The 24,115-nt window shown below is 44.6% G+C and overlaps 1 protein-coding gene across 3 annotated transcripts in view; it reads right to left on the reverse strand.

Moving 5' to 3' along the window:
- Window positions 1–24,115, reverse strand: part of KANK1 (KN motif and ankyrin repeat domains 1) — a 97,359-nt gene that overhangs the window by 36,069 nt on the left and 37,175 nt on the right. The window contains exon 2 of one of the 3 annotated variants that reach the window (XM_037373365.1): window positions 19,245–19,361. In XM_037373365.1, the coding sequence (XP_037229262.1) occupies window positions 19,245–19,281 (37 nt within the window). In that variant the 5' untranslated portion in view covers window positions 19,282–19,361. Of the gene's footprint in view, window positions 1–18,439; window positions 18,513–19,244; window positions 19,379–24,115 lie in introns of those variants that run through there. The other 2 variants (XM_037373366.1, XM_037373368.1) reach the window with 2 other exon arrangements.

Raw genomic sequence — 24,115 nt, forward strand, 5'->3', positions numbered from 1 at the left:
TCTTAACTTTGTAGAAGAGCCTCTGGCTTTTCTTATTCTTCTCCCTTTGCTGCATGTTTGCTAGCTACGTGCTGACACTGTTCATAGCTACAAAACCCAGAGCATTTTGGGATCACATAGAAAATGTTCAGAATGCTTACCAGCCTGTTACCCAAAGGCGCATATCTATCTATCTATCTATCTATCTATCTATCTATCTATCTATCTATCTATCTACCTATCTATCTATCTATCTATCTATCTATCTATCTATCTCCTATTTGGTGTTAGGAGGGGGTCCTTCAAGGTCACATTACCTTTTTTTACACCATTAAAGGTTTTCTTTCACATGGTAAAAAAGTTACCTGCAGAGTTTATATCTGAACATCGTATAACACAACTAAAAATTATTTCTGTGAGCTGAAAGTAAGAACCACCTTTCAAAAATCACACCTCCTAACCCTTAGCCTTTTAATGTCTCAAACTTCGAGAATCTGTGAACTGAAAACTTGCAGCTCAAACAGAACTCATGCAAATTAATTAACCCTACATGAAGGATTAATCTTGTTTATGAGAAATCTATTCCTAGGGGAAAATTAAAAAGCACAACCAACTGTTCTGAGAGTGACTGCAATATGACCCCTTATCAAAATTCACAAAATGTCCTTTATATTCTGGAACAACTAACTCCCTTATTTGAGGCCAATAATAAATCCCCTTTTCAACTGCCCTCACCTTCTGGGAATAGCTCTAGGTCTGACAGTTCTGTGGTGGGACATCATGTATGTGCACCGCCTCAAGGCCGCTAACCACGTAAACTCAAAATTAAGAGGCTAGTCTGTTTTGCCTCCATCCCAGTTTCTGACTCACAGGTTCCAAGGGAAATCAAACTATGGCTGGCAGGAAGCAGGGCATGGGTGGGAAGGGATATAGCCATTAGCTTATTCTGCTAACTGCCCCACCAGCTGCAAGGAGGAGCAGAGCAAATCCCATGGTGGCAGCTGTTGCTGTTGTTAACAGTGCTACCATGTCTGGGTAGAAGGTACTCTAAAGCCATTTGGGCAAACTGCTGTCACAAGTCAGCTTGTGGGTGCACTGTGGCTCTAAGCATGACCAGCAGGACCACCATCAAGCAAGTCAGAAGCAAGCTGCAGCCTTAGTTGAATTGCACTGATGCATTCCCCAAATCATACTTTACCAACACCGCTTTGTCAAGAAATGTAATGGAGGAAGAAAGAGCTTGCCTTACATTGACAGCAAAGGGGCTTAGTTGGTTCAGCCACAAAACATGCTCTGCCCTGAAAGACACTAATTTCCTCATAGTAAAGTCAGCCTTCTGCTCTCTCTCAGGTATCACTGGGAAGAGTGATGAGGTGTCAACAGTCATCCTTTACTTTTGGGCTTGAAGTGTTTAAGCGTTAAGTGTTAAAAGTCCTGTTTACTTGCATTTGAAAACCAGATGCCAACAAGGCAAGTCCAAATCCATATGAATTTATTTTTTCCAAGCACCTGATTCCACGTCCACTTTTTTTCACCTTGCAGTATTTGTCTACTTGAGAACTGCCCTTCGTCATTCCCTGAAGCATTTATTTCATTCACTTTCTACTGTGTGCATATTTATGGGCTCCAGGCACATTTGTGACAAATGAACAGCATTCAGTTTAAAGATGCTTTCCAAACCAGACTAACTCTGGCCTGGCAAAATAATGTAAGTTATGGCAAACAGTAGATTCCAATCACAAGCTCCTCACAGCCTGGGAGAAAGCCATGGGTGTGAACTACCAAACATAGCAGGAGAGCAGCTCAGTTTCAGACCAGCATAGCCCTCCTCGCCAAAAAAATATGTCCCAATAGATCTGGGCTAACGGTTTCAGCTACTGATGCTGATGAACACAAGGTTGAGTCCCAGTGTTGGTAAGGCACCTTTGCTGTCCTCTACTGCACAGAAGAAATCTTGAAGCTTCCCCACCTCCCTTGCCAACCTTTGGAAATGTAGCAGACCTGCCCCGTTCTTCCAACAGTACATCATCCTCTGTTGCTTCACACCACTTCATCATCACAAAACAAATGACAAAGAAAAAACAATTGCAAAGACCAAGGCTTACATCCATATAGTAGGATGGGCTTCACAAAACCCAGATAGAGGGCTGGTAAAGCAGAAGAGGAACAAACCCCCAAATATTTATCTTCATTCTTCACTCATCCACATCATCTCCTCACTCCTCATGGGGGCCAAAGAAGTCATGGCTGCAAGCCAGGTGTTTGCCTGAAAAAGTCTGTGCATCAGTGCTACCTGCTGAAGCCCAAGCAAAGAAGGCTGTGTTTGCTTTCTTGCCAAGAGCAACTGAACTGCATCACAAAGCTGAAATATTTAGATGTATAATGTCATTACCCTTCTGTGCCTATAAATCTCTGAAGAGGTGAGAAGTGGAGAACAGATACATAGGGCTATTGTAACAGGAGTAACCATGAGGAAAGAACCTGAACTCCTGGGATATAAACCTGCCATGGATTATTAAAACTGATTTACAGTTTCAGTTTGGTCTTACAGCTGTGCACAGGGTAGAAAAAATGGAAGAATTGTCTTCTGCAAGAATGGTTCTACAAATACTTGTATTTATGAGTCCTAGAAGGACATTATTTTGTCACATGCTTACCTCCATAAGGAATATGGTTTATGCTGCATGATCAGTATGATATTTCAAATACTGGGAATTGTTCCCTCCTACCCTTTTTTATATTAATCTAGTACTGATTCCTTCCGTGAGATAAGACGTGTGTTGCTTTCCAAACTTCAAAAGCTTAAGTGATTTGCATTTTCCAAAAACACTGGAAGATTCTTCTCTGCACTTAAAATAGTTCAGACTGATGAACTGATTTTCTCCACAAAAAAGCAATCAGAGAAAATACAGAAAAGGTCATTATTAGAATTAATTATTTATGCACATTCTAAATAGCTAAAACCCGTAGCTTATAATTTGAAGGATATGAACAGTGTTCAAAATTAGCAGCTTTAAGGATAGCAGCTACCTTTCTGCTGTTGAAATGATGCCTTGCAGTAAATAGGTGCAGTGGTCCCTTCACTTGAGTGTTCACAACACCATCTCCCACTAGAAAACCTGTTCGCTGAAGGAAGCAAACCTCTCTCTATATAAGAACAAACCCAAAAAATCTACCAGAGGAGTATGGCACCACAAGTGCAAACTCCCTTCAGACAGCAGCACTTGTGAGACAACCTAGCTAACAGGGTACTGTTAAGAAACGACGAAAACCCATCTCAGACTAATGTGCTAAAAGAACATCGAGGCTGGTTTCAACTGTGCTACCCTGGGCTGCCCCCCATCCCTTTTCTCAGCTGGCCCACAGCACTAGCAGAGCCAGCCACTCACATCTCACCTCTCCCCCATCCCATTCGAGGGTCTCACTCACCGATCCACACAGAAGCAAACCCTTGGATGCTGCCACGTTAAGTTTTTCAGGAAATTAAGTCTGAAGCTCACTTTCCTTTGCCTTAAAGGGAGTGTGTGTTCCTGACACATCAGCAGGCAGGGAGCCCAGAGGTTGCTACAGAGCATTTATTTATACTCATTTGGAATTTCCTGAAACAGCCCCAGCCCCGCAGCCAGCCCAGTGCAGCACCAGTGGTTTCCTTCATGGCACTTCACATGCTGCGCAACACCTCTGGCTCCCCAAGGGTTGAAATGCCTGAAATGGGCAGCAGGACAAAAGAAACCATACCAAATGACACACTAAAAAGGTAATTCTTTTTTCTCTGATAGAGACAGATTTAACCTGAGAGGGAATTAAAAGTTCAGGTCACTTCTCTTCCACCCACATTCCCTCTCATTCCCTCCCACCCCCACCCCTCTCATTTCTCACTCCCTCATGTGCACCTAGAGCACAGAAGGGTTCATTGATATAATTTGGGCAGAACAATTACCTCTGTTGTAACCACCACTGCTTGCAATTCTGCCTGTGTTACATTTAATCCTGTTTTGTTTACACTTCTCAAATGCACCTTATAATTTGAGGGATAAAAATAAAAACTTTTAGTATAAACTTACAGGAACAGTTTTCTTTTTTTCTCAAACATGGCCACAGTATACAAGATATCCTTCATGCTAGTACAAGCACTTTCAAAATTATGCACAAACATATTTCATTCTTCCATATTAATTTTTCTTGTTTCCACATAACAGCATCTATTCACTCAAGTAAAGATAACTGGGATTCCAGATGCAAAAAAGGTCACTTCTCAGCATCATAAAGAGACCTTGAAAGGCCTCAGCTCCATCTCTCTTCACCTCTGCTGATAGGAACAGTTGCTGTAGTATAGCCAAAACAAGGACTCTAAAAGTAAAGGGGCAAGGGGACAGGCTAATTTAATGAGGATAGTGGTCCTAAGACTTCTCAGGACTAAAGGAAAAGAGTCCTTATTATCATGCCTTCCATCCAGATTCCCAAAAACAGTTAGAAAAAAAGAAAAAAAGAAAAAAAGATATGAGTTGTTAAAATAATTTCTACAATCACTGCAGATTGGAAGAGTTGTGCTTCAAATAGAAGTGGGATCTTGTGCTGAAATGACAGGAGAGAGGTCCAAGTCCTCCACAGCGCCTTCAGCTAAAATGGCACAGACTTCCAATAAAAGTGTTTCCTGAACATGTATAGTGGCTTCAGTGATATTTAAGATGAAGCAAAGTAATATTTAATATTTACAGGCATCAGCTTTTGGACTATAAACTAAGTCATATCCTGTAGATAATTTCAAATTTATTTCCTTGCATTACAAGTCATTGATGCATACATGATGAAACATGAGCTCCTAAAAAAGGTCTGAAGGAGGTCTCTAGACATAACCAACTTGTTGGATCTATGGACCACGAAGGTGCTGAATTTTGAGTGAATTGGTCTGGTTTGGTCTCTGCTCTAAGTACACCATCCATAAAGAAAAGCAGCTTTCCATAAAAAATGCTTTGGGAACAGCTTCTAACCATGCTTTGAAGTTTCTCCTACAAGACACAAAAACTCTAGGGCTGCTGAAACCCAAACTATGCTTTCTGTTCAGAGAAACAAAAGCAAAATTTCAGCCCCTGAAGCACTGCCTGGAGCCTGCAGCCCAGCCCTTTGAGCTCACTGGCCTTCAAGCCCCATCCTTCAACCTGCAGAAGGGTGAGGACCAACAGTGCAAAGCAGCACTGGGTGTTAACTGCTGGGCATCTCTACCTCCATCAGCAGGTCCTTCACACCAGGCAGGGGAGAACATGAAAGTATGCATCTGGTTTTCTTCTGTGGGGGAAAAAAAAAAAAAACCAAAAGTGGCATCCAGGATAAAGTACGAGAAAAGAAGATATGGCCAACAACACATCCTTCTCAAGAGTTAGGATTCTGCTCGGGGGGGTGGGGGGGTGGGGGTGTGTGTGTGTGGGTGTGTGTGTGTGTGGGTGTGGGGGTGTGTGTGTGTGTGTGTGTGTGCGCGCGCGTGCGCGTGTGCGTGTGTGTGTGTGTGCGTGTGTGTGTGTGCGCGCGCGTGTGCGTGTGTGTGATTCTCTAACATTGTAGGATTTTCTAAAAAAAGGACAGTGTGATATCCTGTTTAGGTAAGACAGAATTTTAGCAGCTGTCTCCCCATGGTCCATCTGTTTATCATTACCCTGTGGTTTCAAGGGCTTGACATCTGAACAAGCCCTGCATCAAGTCACGCACCTTCAGTGGACTCTCCTCAAAGGTCAGTCAACTCAGCAGGCTGAAAAAGTCTTGCCACGAGTACAAGCAACATCCCAAACCATGTATCAGCACTTCACCCCTTGCCCAGCAAGCCAAGTATGGAGGCACATGTCTGGGTTGGCACCAGTAAGACCTAAAGGCAAAGAGCACATGTGTATTTATTCTCTTGGCCTTTGAGAACTTTATGATGCCAAATAAACTCATTCAGCTACTGTTCACAGTAGAAACAAAACTGAGGTCAGAGCACAGCTCCCCAGTGAACAAAAAACCAGACTTGACCTGAAGCAGAGTGAACATAAGATTTGGTGTACGGGCAGTCAACTAGCTGGTAAATTTGTATCTGAAGAGGGGGTTATTTCACACCCTTTCTGAAAACAGAAGGCAGAGAGGGTACAATGGATCTCCGAAAGGCGATGGATGAAATGCAGCTCTTTAAAACCCATGCCTCCAACAGACCATATCCTCAGCACTTGGAATGGCTGTAGCTTGGAAAGAAGGAAATAATCTGCCTGACTACAATGATCCAGCCCAGGGGAGCACAGAGCCTGTTCTGACCCATCACTGTCAGGTTTATTTTCCTGCCCCCAAAACCACAGATGATGCATTTTGGTGAAGGTTGGATATAGGATTCTTCACAGTTTTATTTTGGTGGATTTTGTTTTGCGAGAGGCGGGTGGCATTGCTGTGGGTTGGCGGGGGTTTTTTGGGGTTGTTTTTTTTTTTTTTTTGCAAGTTTGGCAGCTGTTTTCCATAGAATGATTTAAAACTTGCTAGCCATTCAGGTCAGACCTGAGACTGATCTGGACTACCCACCTTCTCTTCCCTAGGAGATGCCTCTGGAAGGGCGTAAGAAGAAAGCAAACATACAGCAACATTTCTCCTCTCGGTCTCAGAAACCTGCAACCCGAGAGACTTCCTGAGCCAAGGGTGGTCCAGGCTGGCTTTTCAGTCACAATGTAAAATGTGTATTTTCAGGATAGCTGGGAGGTATTCAATAACTGTATTCAAAACGTCAGCAGCTGATGTGTTACTACTGTAAGGAAATCTACTGGACAAGAGCCTGGAGATAGTTATGGATGACTGATCTGATCCAATGACTATGTAACCCAAAACCTCCATATGAGAAACTTTGCATGCTACAGTTGGTTGCTGCCGTGGACTGATGGGCCAAGGCCAATTTTATGATGTTCAACAGGGAAAAGTGCCGGGTCCTGCACCTGGGTCACACCAGCCCCACACAGCGCTCCAGGCTGGGGCAGAGCGGCTGGAAAGGGCCTGGTGGGAAAGGGCCTGGGGGTGCTGGTCGGCAGCCGGCTGGGCATGAGCCAGCAGTGTGCCCAGGTGGCCAAGGAGGCCAGCAGCACCCTGGCTTGTGTCAGGAGCAGTGTGGCCAGCAGGGCAAGGGAAGGGACTGTCCCCCTGCACTGGGCACTGGTGAGGCTGCACCTCGAACCCTGGGTTCAGGTCTGGGCCCCTCACTGCAGGAGGGACGTAGAGGGGCTGCAGCGTGTCCAGGGAAGGGCCACGGGGCTGGGGAAGGGTCTGGAGCACAGACCTCTGCCTTATGAGCAACAGCTGAGGGAACTGGGGTTGTTTAGTCTGGAAGGGAGGTGGCTCCAGGGGGAAAACTATTGCTTTCTACCTGAAAGGAGGTTGTAGGCAGGTGGGGCTAGGTCTCTTCTCCCAAGTAACAAGTGATAGGACAAGAGGACATGTCCTTAGGTTGTGCCAGGGGAGGTTTATATTGGATATTAGGAAGAATGTCTTCACTGAATGGGTGGTCAAGCATTGGAACAGGCTGCCCAAGGAAGCTGTTGAGTCACCATCCCGGTGTAGATGCGGTGCTAGTGGTGGACTTGGCAGTCCTGGCTTAATGGTTGGACTAGATGGTCTGAAAAGTCTTTTCCAACCTAAATAATTCTACTAATCTGCGAACTGTGAAACTTCTCTCAGCTGCCTTTAAAATATTTTGTCTGCCTTTTCATCCTGTTTGGGTGGTCTGTAACACACTCCCACCATGATATTTGCCTTTCCCCCTGATTGTAACCCATAAATAGTCAACCCTTTCGTCACCACCATCAAGCTCTAGACAATCAAAACACTCCCTAACACAGAGGGCTACCCCACTGCCTCGCCTTCTTTGCATATCCCTTCTGAAGAATTTATAACCATCCACTGCAGCACTCCAGATGTGCAAGTCATCCCACCATGTTTCCATGATGGCAACTATGTCATAGTTTGCTGCTGTAAAACAGCTTCTAGCTCCTCTTGTTTGATGCCCATGCTGTATGCATTGATGCAGATGCACTTCAGTTGGGCTATTGATCCTGTCACCTTTTTGGAGGGGATAATTCCTACATGACCATTCTCAGGTGCTTCCATGGTTTCTAACACATTGATAACCCATGCACCTTGCTGCCACATGGATCTCCATCCCCCACCTCGAACAGATATAGCAGACCAAAGGACCTTGCCAGCACATCATCCCTCAAACACTGGTGTTCTGCCCCCAGGCAGTTTCTAGTGAGCCTGGTTTTATCCTCTCCCCTCTTCAAAACTAGTGTAAAGCTCTTCTGATAAGCCCTGCTAACTCCTCTGCAAAGATCCTTCTGCCCCTTTGAGACAGGTGTACCCTGTCTGTCACCAGGAGGCCTGGTGATGTATAAACCAACCCAGGATCAAAAACCCCAAAATTCTGCCGGTGACACCAGGCTCAGAGCCAGATACTGATCTGCTGGCTCTTCCCATTTCTTCCCTCACCACTTCCTGCAACTGGAAAGATAGAGAAGAACACCACTTGTGCTCCTGATCCCTTAAACAACCGTTCCAAGGCACTAAAGTCTCTCTTGATTGCCCTTGGTCTTCTTTGTTACAAATTCATTACTGCCTACATGAAAGATCACCAATGGAGAGCCATGCTGGGGCAGGCAGCTTTCTCTTCATATCTTTAACCAGGGCCCCAGGGAGGCAGCAGACTGCCCTATGAAGTGGGTACGGTCTGCATATCGGGCCTTCTGCTCCCTTCAGAAGTGAGTCTCCTGTGACAATGACAATGACCCTTTGTGGGAGCAGTTCCTTTTGACGCAGGGTGTAGGCTGATTTAACCAGGGCGACACCTCCCACGCTAGATGAGCCACTGTCCTCATCATTGTTCAGTTCCACTTGCAGAGCCTTGCACCTACTTGTGCATGGGCACCTGGGCAGGTGGGTGGTCCCAGAGGAGACACACCTGCTGGGCCAGGCAGGAGCTTGTTGCCGTTGCCCCCTGTCCCTTAAGTCACCACGTTCTGCCGAGCGGCGAGAGGATGGGCAATCCTCCATATCATATGTCCTGCCTGCCCGTTGGGTCTGTCCCGGGGAAGGTGGGGTGTGATTCCAGTAAGTCTCTCTTTCACTCCCTGACACTCCTCACCCTACTCACCTTTCCCCGGAGATCCGTCACTATGCTGTGACTGCCTGGGCGCACCTCCCACAGGTGTGTACACTGCTGCTGTCCCCTACTGCTGTACGAGCAGGGCACAGCCTGCAGCCTGGCACCTGACACCATGCTTTCTCTTTTCTGTATGGATGGTGAGGCATGCTTGCTTCATACTTGCTTCTTCCTATTTGAGTGTTAGAACTGAGTGAGCTAGCAACTCGGCTTGCAGCTCCCAGCGGGGCTTGACGAGTCAGCTTTGCTCTCCTATCCTGCAGACACAAAAAGTGAATGACACTGAACCTGAACACAAGAGAAAAGAAAAATCCATGGCTCTAAAAGAAAATATATTCTCAAATCTGGAAACACATATACAGGCTTCTTATGCCACAGAAAATGATTCAAAGTGAACTCTGCCTGCTGGGAACTCAAGTTAGAGATTGACTCCTGGTGTGTTTGAAAAAAGCTGACAGTCATTCGGGGCCAGGTGGCCGATCCTGCCAGCGTGGAAGGCAGCCTGTGTCCTTCAGCCGTAATCCCCACTTCCCTGGCTGAGCAGAGGCGGAGGGTGCTGGAAGGAAGTCACGGGTCTGCCAGCACGACCATACAGGTGACAGTTTTAAGCATCTCTTTCCCACTGCAGCTAAGACTCTGCAATCAATCAAACACCATGGATTTCTAGTAACAACTACTAATCCAGAAATACTGCACTTCTGCCCACAATAACATACTAATTATGCAAAAGGCTGAGGCCAGGGAAAGTGCCACACAAACTGGTGGGAAAAAAAAGTGCCATGCAAAACTAATGGGACCCATGGGCAAGAGTACACATGTCCATTATTAATGTGCCATGTAAACTGCCAAACAGTGCCTACAGTACACATGCAGGAGCATGATCGGAGAAGGACAGTAAAGCTGGAGTGGAGCAGGAGATGCTACACTCAGTTTTGCACAGAGATGTCTCTCCTGCTGCTGTGGTCTTGACTGTACCTAGTGTCTTCTACAGGGATATGGGCTGAGACGGTCTGGCTGAGCTACACATGGGCTTGTAGAGTTGTGGCCTTACAACTTTCCTCTGCAAAGGGAGAGGGAAGTAATCTTCCCAGAATTGAACAGTGCATTTTCCACAGCACTGAAGAAGGGTTGCAAGGAAGCCTCTGAGTATTAAAGGCAGAGCAGGGGGAGGAGGAATTTCGGATATCAAGGGGGTGGTACAGGCTGGACCCCAGGGACTGCACCCAAGGAGAAGTCCCTGTGTGCCCTTGGGGAGAGCGGGGTAAGACCAAGCCATTGGAGAAAGGGGCTCAGAGGAATATCAGGGCACAAAAAGGAAATGACGAGCATCCTGGATGGCAGACACAGTGAGAACAGAGGAAAGGAAGGGGACTGTAACTAATGATGGCAAGGGAGAATGGTGAAAGTCTAAAGGGCGATGCAGAGGATGAACAGCCATGTGAGCACATCCAAGTACTGGCAAGCTTAGAAGCTGTGTAACAGCTAGCTGTTTTCACACAGAAAAAGAGAGGAAAGGAGCAGAAGAGAATGATTCTAAAATACACTTCTTTTTTTAACCTTTTAACTTAATATTTGGAAAACATATCTAAAATTTAAGAATCACAATTTATGCTGGAGGGAGAGGAGGAGAAAGGGCACATCCAAGGACTTCTGGAAGTGAAAAAGTACTATTGATCCTTGTAATCCCTTAAAACATGACTGCTCTGATCTTGTCTTTGTGCTTGTCATGTGTGAATGTCAGTCCAGTTTTTCAACCACAAACATGCATTTTATTGTATTTTCTTGCACTATATTTTTTTTTTCAAACTGCATGCTCTAGATTTCCCAGGCCGTGTGCTTGAAGTGTTAAAATTATTTGCGAGGATCAGAGCTGAAATTCCAGTAACAGCAGCTAAGTTGCAGAAGTGTTTTCTTTTTATTATTAGATCTGCAACCCATATGACAGTGCTCCAGGCAAAGGGATTGGTTGTGTGAAGAGAAGGTAAGGGGCTAGCAGTACATCAACAAACATGCCCCTCAGTAATAAGAGACTACTCCAGACCAGCAATGTGTGCTTCACATAGGGAGAACAATCTGTTCCCTATTATAAGCTAATTTGATTCTCACCCTAATCTGACCAAAGCTTCAAACCCAGCTATTAAAAAGTTTCCACCCCCTCCCTCCATCCCTCCCTCTCCTACTTAAAAAAAAAAACAAAAACAACTGAAGAGCAATATCAAAATATCACAGACAGGTCCTGTATGTTGAAGAAAAACAACGTAACTGTTACAAATAAAAAACATACAGGAAAATATTAATAAAAAAAACATGACAGTTACATAAAACACACATTACAGTGAGAGATAACTACGGAGGAGAAACTGAGCAAGAAAAAAAGCACGGGCTCTGAGAGAGGTAAGGGTCACATTACCTACTTTTACAGGAAAGGCGGCTTTTCAAGTGGGGAAGGATGGACTGAAAGCATGGAAGAATATGACGGGTTCTCACACTCATCTACCTCTCTAAGCATCTGAGCACTTAGTTTCATCAAAGTCTGTGTGAAGAATCAGGTGAAGAAAAATCTCAGGAGATGGTACCTAACACAGACTGAGTATATGCTATGAAGAGAGACAGAGGAGGGGGGAGAGCCCTACTTGGACTCAGTTCATCTGCTAATCCCCCCAGACACTGCAAGCTGCAATATGCATCCTACTGTGGAGGTCAACCATTGCTTTCAGCCAATACAGTTAAGCGTGATTTCCGGATAAAATTAGAGGACAGAATGGGACAAAGAAAAGGGAGGATGGCTGAAAGCACGCTGCTGTCCCAAAGCTCAGAGCTGGTCACATGGGGACATCCTGGCAGTAATCTGTACTCTGCCACCAAGGGGAGTCATGTTTCCAGAGGAAGGAAATGGAGATACAGCAGCAGTGCCTACGTGGGCAGCATGAGTGCTCCCTCAGCCCCTGAAACTGCTGTGAAAACATGATACGAGAAGCGCTGCCCTAACGTCATCTCTAATACAAATGGCACAGAAGGGGGGGGGAAGAGAGAGGTGGCCATTACATGAAGCTTCCCAAGGACTTCTGCTCCAGCAGTAACCCTTCAGCAAAAAACATGTCTAAATGCAGGCACTCAGTGTTCATGAACAGAAGACAACCAGCTGTAATCATGCTATTTCCATCTGAGCTACTTCCCTGGGGGACCGTATCCTTTTAAAGGCAACAAAATACCCTCCCTTCCCACAGGGAGGAGATTCATACGCGTTATTCATAAACTGCTTTCGGCAGAAGAGTCTGGGAAGGGAATGATGAATAGCGCAGAACAGTTTTGGGGAAAAAATACACTCTTTTGGGTTAAATGGCCACTGGTAGATTTGCTGAGTTGTGTATCTTGAGAGTGGGGAGAAAGAAGTTGCAGAGAGAATAATTTTTCAAGTCTGGAAGAAGTTTATTCTTTGTGGTTTTCCATGTGCCTGCCCATGCTACTAGTGCTTGCCCCTTACCTAGCCCCATGGGCTGCTCCTCCACACAGGTACCTCTCACCCAACCACCACCACATCCGTGCAGAACAGTTACTTCCACCATGAGACCTTAGGTGTTTTATCACTGTAATTGCCACCAGTTCAGTGAGGTTGCATGGTATCATAAACAGCAAGGCATGCCTGTTTAGTCCCTGCAGCATTATTGGCTTTAAAATACAAGATCAGCACCCTTAGCTGCCTCCAAGGGTGTAGAGGGTATGTATTTCCACAGGGAGCCGCAGCTGGCCACACACAAAGGTCCAGGTGCTGCCCATGCAAGTGCGTCTCAACAGCTCAGACAAGGAAAGCATACATTACTCCATGAGCAAGCCTGCATCAGAAAGGAATGAACACAGTCCTCTGGTGAGGTGTAAGAAACTTCTGGGCAGCTGCAGAAGACAATCCAGAACCAGACACAACTGCAGTAATCTCTTAACAAGTGACAGACCAATTAAATCTGTTCTGTATCTCACTATGCTTTGTCCTTCCGCAGAGCATCTGCACCCTATACGGCTTTGTGTCTTGGGCCGTCCGCTTCCCACCACATTCAATTTCCATTTATAAGGACTGGGCTATCTGGGCCAGACTACTATGTCCTCAGCTCCTAATGATACTGTATTTACTGTATTCTTTCTAACTTCTTCATGCCCCTTCCCTTTCCAGCAGATGCCAAAATCAGGCCTAAAGAGCATTCTTCAGGCAACAAGTCCTGTGTAAAAAAACATGCATGATCCCTGATCCTCTGCAATCTGATAAAGGCCTCTATATTGACAAATGCAAGTCAATGTGTTTGTTTTCAAGCTTTCTGTTGCAGTGGCAAATGCACCCTTGGATTACAGGTAACAAATAGCAATTGCAGCAGAACTGAGTATTAATTCAAGCAGAAAGTTGGCATTGACTGTGAGATCGTGTGCTCCATCTCCAACTGTTCGTCCAATGCAGATCTGGCATCAGTGAGCATACTACAGCATAATACTGATGGAAATTTTGATATGCCTTGTGATACAGCTGATGTGAAATCACTGGAGGCTCACTCACCCTCTGAAATCACTGATGGCTTACTCACCCTTCACCCCACAGATTTCAGGGTCCCACCCTAGCTTGTTTTTTAAATACTGGGAACCACCACAGTGAGTCACTAGAGTGAGACAGGAGCGGGATCCCAGTGACAGCCCCGCATCCCTTCTGCCCGTCCAGAAAGCACAAGACTACCCGGCAATTCAGCAGGCTCTCCTGATGGCAAGGGTCTCCCACCAGCTGCCAAAGCACACCTTCGGCATACACCCATCCCCATTAACTCTGGTGGTTATCGGATACAAGCTCAGAACAGGGAGCATGGTAGGGGAGCAAGCCCAGGCTTAAATAGGTTCTCATCACGCAGCCCTGACTCAACCAAATTACCCTTGCTTGCACAGCTGATTTGATAAAAACACAAACTCACTTGAACCCTGGTCATTCGCACGTGCTAAGCTAAGGAAACCCAGTGCACTTAAGGCTGCTAAGCTCAGAGCTCAGGGTGTCAGTGGCACTGCAGTGATACTAGGTGACACCAACCCTCCAACCCTGCTGGAAAGCAGCAGAGAGCAGCTGTCAGCTGGGGTCTTGGGGCAGGCACCCGCAATACTCAGGAGTAAATGCTCTATCGAACTGACTATGGCCTAGCAATCAAACACTTCCCATTGCTAACTCCTTCATGTCTGTAAGTCCCATTTATTAGCTGAGGGTCTGTAATGAAAACTGGTGGATATTCTGCCAAAATTAGTAACAGCGGTAATGTTCTGCTGCACACTGCTTTTTTCTGTACTTCAGATCATTAGGTTGGAAATCATGCAAAACTCCATGCATATTGGCTAAGATTATGCACATCAGGAAAATCAAATCATAGGAAAGACTGCAATTCAAATAATCCAGTTAACTCAAAGGAAAGTATGTCTACAAATATTTTGGTAAGAGTTGTTACAAATCAATGCAGAGGATGCGTATGATAAAAACATTTGCTCTAAGCAAACGTGTGTTCTATTTATTGGCTTCAATAAAAAGGGTTAATAAGTCAACAGGGTTTTCATAATACTTTACAACCAGTTGCTTAAGCATTTCTATACCAGCAGATGGAAAACGCATTTATTAAACATTTGGTCTTTGAGTCACACTGATGTTAATATCTCAACATTAATTCAAGCAACAGCTTCTTGTAACGGCCTCATTCTCCAGCTTACCAATTCATAGTTATAACTTCACTTAGGAGTCAAGAAAACCACTTGGAGATAAAGAAAATCTAACCAGGAGGCCCACAGGGTGCTGCAGAGTAACTGCATATATAAAATAACCAGAGGGACACCTGGCTGCTGCAGAGGAAGCTGTGCTCCAAGACGGTTTTTTTTATCTGCCATCAAGCCTGCAGCCCCTGGTACACTCTCTAGCGGGGTGGCGTGTGCCCAGGTCTGCTGGGGACAGCTGAGTAAACTGGGAGCAAAGGTACTGGGTGCCTGCACACTGACTACTACAGCAGCAGTTCCTTGCTTTACAGGTGTAACATGACTCACAGTAAAAAGGACAGTGAGTCGCTACAATGACACTGCTTTAAGAACAGTGTAGGAATCTGAAGGAGGTTAAGCCAATAGCAGTTAAACACATAGGGAAATAATTCAAACGCACCCATGTAAGCTACACTGCTCCTGGAAGTAGAAGCACGTTAAAAATGGGCTAGGAAGCCATGAAAACACAAATCTTAAACAAGAGCAAGGGGGAAGGCACAGACAGAAGGGGAAAAAAAAGACCAGGGAGAACTCCGCCACCATATACAGAAAACAGTTCACTTTTGCTTTACAGCAAAGTGATGAAAGCCTTGCTATTCCAACCCCTGCAGCTTGTCCTCCTCAGGAAAACTGGAAAAGCTTTTCTTCTGTTAAAACACTTCCTCATGTCTCTGTTAAACAGATGACTGACAATTCTGTGGTCTCTGGATGCAGACCATGAGGTGCTTAGAGAAGTCAAATAAAGCAGATGTTTTCATTATGGTTAGAAACAAATATGGTTTTTAATCCTTATATTTTTTAATCAGTCTCCTATGTTTGCTTTGCTGCTTCCTTGTTTTCTACATCAGAATAAATGGAATTGGACTGGAATTTCACACCATTCCGTGCCTTTCAGAACATGTGTTTTGAAAAGAAAGTTTCAGCAAACCAGTTATTAGTGAAGGGCATAAAAATCCAGCCAGAAGTATTTCTAAACCTCCCGGTAAGTTTTAGGCTGGTGTGCACCGTGTTTTTTGTAGCTTCCTGGAGGATGTTTCTACAGCTATCACTACAGAAATGTTTGCAGAGCCTCATTAAATAGATGATTTAGGCATCAGGCCTAGTAAGCACAGAAGCTAACAATTACTGGAAGTTTCACCCAGCGGTTAATGGACACACTAATACTATTTTGAGAAAAAATTACACCTTTTTTGCTTTGTTTGTGTCTTGTACTATGCAAAGAGAAATTAATTTGTACCCTGCATCGAATCATCTCCAGCCTCCCTACAGCTCCCCACAGACGCAGGGTATTTCCCAGCTCCTGCTGCAGCTGCTCCCAGAGCATGATCTGCACTGCTTAACCCTGCAAAGTTTACCAGACTGAGCAGTAAGCTCACATGCCACCAGGGCAGACTCGAAACTGCAAATAGTTCTAACCAACTGACAGCACTCAACTGATAAAATAAAGCAAATTTTTTTTCTGAAAACGCCAATTTATCTATCACTACCATTTGACAGACTTCAGCTGTTTTCTGAGGAGATGGCACAACTTTGACAGAGCCTAATGCAAAATCAGTACCAAGTCTCCAAATCGACTTCTAAAATGTATTAAAATGAACAAATAAGCTTGCAGCTCACAGAAATACAGTTCAGTACAAGACCTCTGTGCAATGAAACCTGGAACAGAGTAATAAAACAAAACTATTGTCAGCAGCAAACAAAACTATTGACAAACAGTACTGAAGTCTAAATCACAGTCTCAGTTATTTATTTGCCACATTTAAAGTTCATGTCTTTACCAAGATATACAAGGGGCAGAAAAATTTATGATAGGTGCTTTCATGATAAACGCATCACTTGCTTTGTAGGTTATCTGGCATACACACTCACTGAAAATATTTACAACAAATATACTTCCCATAAACATACTTAAAAAAACCCCTCTATACAAATGCAAAACAGCTTGATCCTTTCCTGGAAACAAGTTCCAAATTCAAGCATTTCTCCACAGAATTTATCGGCAGTAGCAGTCCATATAGGCTTTATACAGAAAAAAAATTACCAAAATAGCACATAGGTATAATCATTTAACAGTGCAAGTACTCACATTCTCGAGTTAACCAAAGCAAACCACTGCTCCTTAGTCACCTCGTACTTGAATGCAGCTGAACATGTGGTCAAACTTGCCAAAATATTCAAGTAACATAAATGCAGCTGAGTAGTCCATAACAAGTCTTTCTAGTTCTTTTTCCTGCTGCTGATTGATTCAGAGGGTGCAGAAACACCACCCCTGAAGTTGGTCTTTCCACTCTTAGAGCTCCATGCAATTAAGAAACTTGCTTCAATACTCCAACGCCCAAATCAGTTCCTGCTCATCCAAAGGCATTTTCTCCCAGGCAGCAATGGCAGGACAACAAATCACAGGTATTTGCAGCCCATTACTCTGTCCATTGTGAACTGCTGAGGATTTGCAGACAGGGGCATATATAGCTGCATGTTAGAACGCCGGCCTCAAGGGTTTGCAAAGCCAACAAGTCCTGACAGTCTCTGTAAAATGTTGTCCAATTTAGTTTTGAATTAAATACTTGCAAGTCATTATAGCGTCTTTCTACGAATAAGGGAACAAACAGCTTCTACCCTGTAAGAAGCCTTGTTTGCATAACAATCCTGAAACTAGAACTTCATCTTGCATTAACACATCCCAGTACAAGCATTCAGCTTCTTTTAGCTTTACCTATCAGCCTACCAACGCGGGGGGGGGGTGGGGGGGGTGCGGGGGGGGAGGTGGAATTAGTAAAAACCAATCAGTAACACTCCCTGCACAATTTTTCTTTCCTTGTAAGCAGAGGGAATTGTTCTGCATGACTTCAGTTAAAAGCGTATTACTAAAAAAAGTCAAATTACATGGGGGGGTTTAGGCAGTAAACAGCTACAGTTAAGTCACACAACAGAAGTTTTGAAGCCTGCTTTCTCAGAAGGATTACGAAAGGCTACAAAAGGATATAGTTTCTTTCTTATAGAGTATACTTCTAATTGTATAAAAATGGGGAGGAGGGAAGAGGAAAATATCCTTTTTCATCAGTCTCAGGGTTTAACAACATCGGTAAATTTAATCTTAAATCATCAACAGATAACAATAACTCCCATGTCTTCATGTAGCTTCCACTAGCCTTTAAAAAAAGACTTCTTGTTTTGCATGAATTGCAGATGACACTCCATATTTCTAATGCCCTTCACACAAATGCTGTAATCCCTTGCACTAATTAGAACAATTCTACAGTGACCACAGTGAGTAATTTCGGATTTGTTTCCATACCAGAACATACTTTCAAAGGAGGTTGGTGCTAAAATCCCCTAGATAAGCCAGTTCTCAATGTATGTATGTCATTATCTAGCCAGTAGCATTTGAACACGAATGCATAAGCCTTAAGGGGGGGGGGGGGGCGGGGGGCGGAGCTGAAATTTCTGATAACATGGATAACAAAAAAGATACTTAATGTTCCTTCCCAGGATATTCAAAGTGATCCCAGCAACCACAGCCTTCATTGATAAATCCATTTCCCATCATACCTACATTAGGAGGTCTCACAAGAAGCACCTGCAAGTTCCTGCCACGCACTTGAAATTTTCCATGTAATCCCACTGTGGCAGCCTCAGCTTTAGTGGGCTCAAGCTGTGTTTGCGCAGTGATCAGGAGAACACGAAAATATTGACACAACCACAGGAGGAACCTGCTGTTGTGCTGTTATCTGCAACCTCTGCCCCCTCCTGACCTGTCAGTCCTCCTCAGCAACCTTTGAACACCAAGCGATCTGTTTCAAAGCATGTCACCCAACCAAAACAGACATCTCAGGAGCTTCTTAAAATAATGAAAAAGTGAAATTAAATGAACTGAACTGAACACCTCCTCTTGATGTTGCTTGAGAAATGCTTTTAGGTTTTGCTGAGAAGCAGGAAACAAAAATCAGCCTGACGAGTAAGGGTGACCAGGAAGGGCTGGAGATTCGATGTGTAAGAGCTGGTTAATCTCACAAGTTAATTAGAGACACAGGATAACAACCACATGACTTTCTGCAGCAAACCCCTAGGCTTCTCAGAGTCTGGTGTAAGCTAGAATAGCTCCTTGAAAGCAGAGAGCGCTGCATGCTAAACAACTGAGTGCCAGTCCTTACATCTTTGCAAACACTTTATATACTTAAAATATTAGGTATGGGGGGAGGGGGGTGTGTGGCAGGACAGACAGGCTCCGATTTACCAGCAAATTAGTTTTCAGTATTTAGTTTTAACTGCTGCTACTTTCACAATTTAAGAAAAAAAAGGGTTTTTTTAAAAGAATTAATAATTCGAAGGGTGAAAAGCGTTCCAGATTAGTTACCTGTAGCGCTGCCGTTAGTATTTGCTGGGTAGGCCATGTTTGCTCAGTGACACATCCAGAGCTAGGCTGTTAGGTGTCATGCAAATACCATGCATCAAGTCCAACCAGACATGCAACCTGGAACAGACAAGAAAAAGGCAGTTAAGAACACACAATTTTAAGAAGTTAGGTACATTAAGCAGTGGACATCTCTGAGTGTTTAAAGTATCATCTTCAGTGTGGACTTCACCATAGTAGTAATTTATATTCCTCTTAATCAGTGTCCTAGCTGTTACAAAATCCACAGCTGTCCTGGCGTCTGAAGCTGAATTGTGGCTCTCTGGCAACCTCCAAGGAGGACCACTGTCCTCAGCGACAATGTAGCCAGCTGAATTTGCAATTGGCCTTGGTTTTTTGGCCTGACCTCAGCTTTTTTGTGCTTGGTCCCTGGACTCCCTTGTACCACAGCAGCTTCCTCACTTTGCTGGCACATATGTAAAGTTTTAGGCTACCCAATGTTTTACACAGGCAGGGTTAGAGGATTTTTATGTAAAGACCCCCCACAGAACAGCTGTACCAGCGAGCGGGGGACCAGCTGCAATTTCTGAGCTCACACGTCCCCCATGGTAAGTGAGGGCAGAAGGACCCACTGCAGACACAGCCAAGGCCAGCACATGCATCCCCACTGCTGGACAAACCCAGCAGCTGATGGCAGCTGTGAGGACACCTGTGAGGTCAGGGAACCAGAGCTAGCTGGCAGAGACTCTGCTGGGACAGCGCACGGCTGACTGCAAGACCTGTCCCATGCAGGTCCCACTGGTGAGAGGTTTTCTGGGTGTGAGGTTTTCTGTCAACCCACATGTGGCGGATTCAGTGGAGAAGCAGTGCTTGCCAGAAGCTCAGGCTGCTGGTACAGAAAAAGGGCGGTTGCCCTGGGTGGGTGGCTGCCAAGCTAGAAGCCAAGTGAGAGGCAGGAGCAAACCCAGCAGCAGTTTTTTGGCTACCTGGCTGCTGCCTGGCTCTGCAAATCCAGCCTTGCTGGCTCTGCAGCCGTGCTCCTGCTTCTCCTCCCTGGCCCACCATAGGGGCAGCCTGATCACAACCATCATGTTCAGAGCAACAGATCTGACTAGACTGGGGCTGCAGACACACCTCCTCTTGGCTCTGCTTCAAGTTTTCTACAATCCAAACAGCATTTCATTTTGTTGACCCAGATAGGTGGAGCTTAGGTGTATGCAGAACACCCTGCTTTGCAGACCCCAGTCTGACTTAAGCTGACAGCTCCTCAACAAACCAGTCACATTTTTCCAATTAGATTTGATTTGGCTCTGACAGTACATGCATGGATGTATTTCAAAGCTAAGCAGATTAACAGAGGAAAAGAAACCCAGAAATGAATTAGTGCAAGCACCATGTGAATCTGAGTCAAAGTTGCACCAACCCATAGAGAAGCTGGCTGTCTCCTAAAAGTCAGAGGTCCACCATGCAGGCTAATACAGCTTAGCTTTCCCCTTCAAGGAACATAAGCACAAATCACTTCATTTTTAGTACAGTCCTGACATCAGTTTTCCAAGAATGCAGAAACACCTCCAATTGCAACTCCTCCTCCTCACACTCTGCCATATATTCTTAAATTTACAATCTCTTGTTCAACGGAGGGCAGGACATGAAGCCATGATAAAGATTGTACAAGCAAAAGACTACAAACAACAAAATAAACAGGCATCCAACACAGACCCTGACATAGAGGCCCATCACAAGATTCTAGGTGTAAGAATAATCATCAGATGTCTGAAACAATGAAGCACAGAGAAAAAAAAGCAGAAAGGCATGTTGCTGGCCCAGTCTGCAGCCAGGTCCAAAGTTTGAAACCTATGAGCTTTTAGGAAAATATTAACTACTTCCTTTCAAATGAAGAAATTTTCAAGAATCACTTCCATCTCTGCTATTGCCATCAGGATATAAAGTTATGTTTGCAGTTCAAGAAAGGCAATTTTTACTGAGTCACAATGAACACTTACTCAAAAATTATTATCTGTCTCCATGTTAACTTTCTCAGGACAGTCACTGTCTCAGGGCAGGCTGCACTTTGCTGGACACAGACTCTACCAGCAATGCACCCAAGCGTAAACCAGGGCTGAATTAATTCACCCACTTCTAATTTGTTCAGCACAGCTCTGTGCTTCTCATTAGTGCTGTAAACAGGTGTGCTTCCCTGCTTTCGTTATGCTTATTGTACAGTGCTGCAGCAGAAGTCTTGCACCATTGTATACACAGTGTCTAAACATAGCTCTTGCTTTATCAGGCAATTCATGTTCCGCCACTCTGCTGTTTCCTATCCCTCTAGAAGCAAAGAAAGCTCAAAGGAGGCTGCTCAGGAAACCTGACCCAAGATTTGCATCCATCTGGCCAAAGTCCTCCAGAGTCCTGTCTCAGTGCTCCTGCAGAGCTGGATGTTAGCTGGTTGCCTGCACTTGCTCAGCTTGCAATACTAGCTGCACCACCAGCTGCACCACCACTAACACTGGTACAAAGGGAGATGTGAGAGTATGCACCCAGGGATGGGTACAAGCAGATGGATGGGAGGGGGCCTTGCAGGGTCCCACTTGGACCCACCTCTTTTAGGTGCAATGCAGTCCCAAATGAAAGCAGGTCAACCACCGAAGTGAGCCCCAACTTAAAACCCATGCTTTGGCGTGCCTGGAAACTCATCATGGGTTTAAAAGTAAAACCTGTTAGGCTCCATCCTATCCGTTTCAAAAACACTAGGCACCATCACAGGCACACATGAGGAGAGCTTCCCAATAACGAGAACCAAATGCAATTGAGGTAAGAACTGACATAAAATTAATAAAGACACTGCTGAAAGCCAAAACAGAGCCTCAGGTCTGCATTTTGTTGTGGCTTAGAGAGATATAATTGACCTGGTACAAATTCCCTTCTAGGTACACTTCTATTGGTTTCAAAACTGTGCAGGCTTAAGTATCTCCATTAAGAAACAAGTTCACCTCTACTTAAAACAGTGATGCTTCTGAGCTTAAGTGAGGATTAATAAAATAATCTAGGAAGCAAAGTCAGTCCAACAGATAGGAGAAAAGAAGAAAAAAAAAAAAAGAGAAGAACATAGGGTCTAGTAATTTGCTAGCTAAGGTAAGTGGAAGAATTAGCTCTTTTCTTTTTTTTTTTCCTTAGATGAAATGCAGCTGCAGATGACAACCTGCCTATTAAGCAGCTGTTAAAAGTATGGAAAAAATCTGACCTAGCTCAAAAGACTGATGGAGGAAGGGAATTCAAACTGCTTTGAGCCACAACAATACGTTGTGAACCTAATTTCTGAAATTGCACTGACACATACATGGAGCATTTTTAGAAAGGTATTGCCTGTGATCCCCCAGCAACACACACCCCAACAGCTGCACTTTGCAGGAGTCCCTCATGTGAGCAAGGCACAGGATGACACCAGAGGCCAGCTAGAATACACAGAAAAGGAACATCTAGCCTGCTTTACAGCAAAGCATGTTCTCCAGCACAGACTTCTTACAAAAGAAAATCTGTAGACGAGCTTATATATTCCATTCTGAACTCTTCAAATTTCTCCCCATGTGTTTTTACATGCTCACCCCATGCATGCCTGTGAATACTGTGATTTACAGACCCTAGGGCAAATGCAAAACAAGCAGAGACTAGCTATATGAAGTGTTATTGCTCAATGAAGCAGTTGTTTATAAAGTGTTTTGAATGAGATATTCAAACTCTCTTCTGCCCTGAGGTTCAATAGCAGAAACCTTAAACACACATGATCCTCAGTTTCTACAAACTATCACGACACCCAAGCTTTTACGTTTTTTTTCTTTAGACAGAACATAAAGCCTATGTCTTAATCCTGTCCTAATCACAAGTGACAAGAACCTTGCTCCTCCTTTGTGCTGCATCTTGTCAGGTCACCTACACCTATTTGTGCACCAGAAATATCTATGTACATATGCATCAGTTCTGGCATCCACATAGCAGAGCTGTAGACTCAGGGGGCACAGACCTTGTAGGAAATCCAGGCTCCTGCTTTAGCCCGGTGTTTGCAAGACCAGCTTAAGACACAAAACAGTTGAGATTTTGATATAAGAGCAGTTGTAGAATGGTTTCTTGGCCACACAGTAATTAGAAGAGAAATATAACTCAATTCTTAGCCCAGAAAAACAATCATGAAAGTTGTCCTGTCCAGGGGCCGCAGTCACACGTGGGAAATGGTGATGTGCACATGCTTGTTTGTGGGATTCAAGAAGACAGGCCTTGGCTTCCCAGGCAACAGCGCTTTAGGCTAAGTAGATATGCATATAAATTTTCTTTTTTCTCATGGCCCGCACAGACTGTTAAGAGTAAATGGTCATGTCAGCCACTCCGCACAAGCTCCAGATCTGCAGATATCCTGAACCACTCACAGGGTGAGTGTGGCTGATACACCAAGATGCTACTGCTTAATATCTGGACTAAAATGGGGAGCATTGTGGGGCAGAGCTGTGCAGGATTCAGGCGTACCAGCTCCCAGTTGTTCAGGTGGATGTAGTCAGAGGATGGTCCCTGGAGGGAAACCAGCTCTGCAATCCTGTCCAGCAAGTGCAAAGCGGAGATTAAGTAGACCTGGGATAGAGAGGTTTGACAAGTCAACCCATGAGATGCAACACAGGAGGAAGAACTGGTACTGCTCCATTCCTGTTACACATCAGTGCAACAAGACTTCTGCCTGACACTTCCCTCTCACTTGTGAGCTGTCCAGGCAGTAGAACTCGCTCAGTTTCATTCTGAAAGATGCTGATAACATTTGCAAACAAAAGCCAAGACACATGCAAAACCCACCTAAACACACTGGTAATTTCTGTAGCTGCAAGAAGAAATAG

This window comes from Falco rusticolus, chromosome Z (genome assembly GCF_015220075.1).
Source record: "Falco rusticolus isolate bFalRus1 chromosome Z, bFalRus1.pri, whole genome shotgun sequence".
NCBI classification, from domain to species: domain Eukaryota; kingdom Metazoa; phylum Chordata; class Aves; order Falconiformes; family Falconidae; genus Falco; species Falco rusticolus.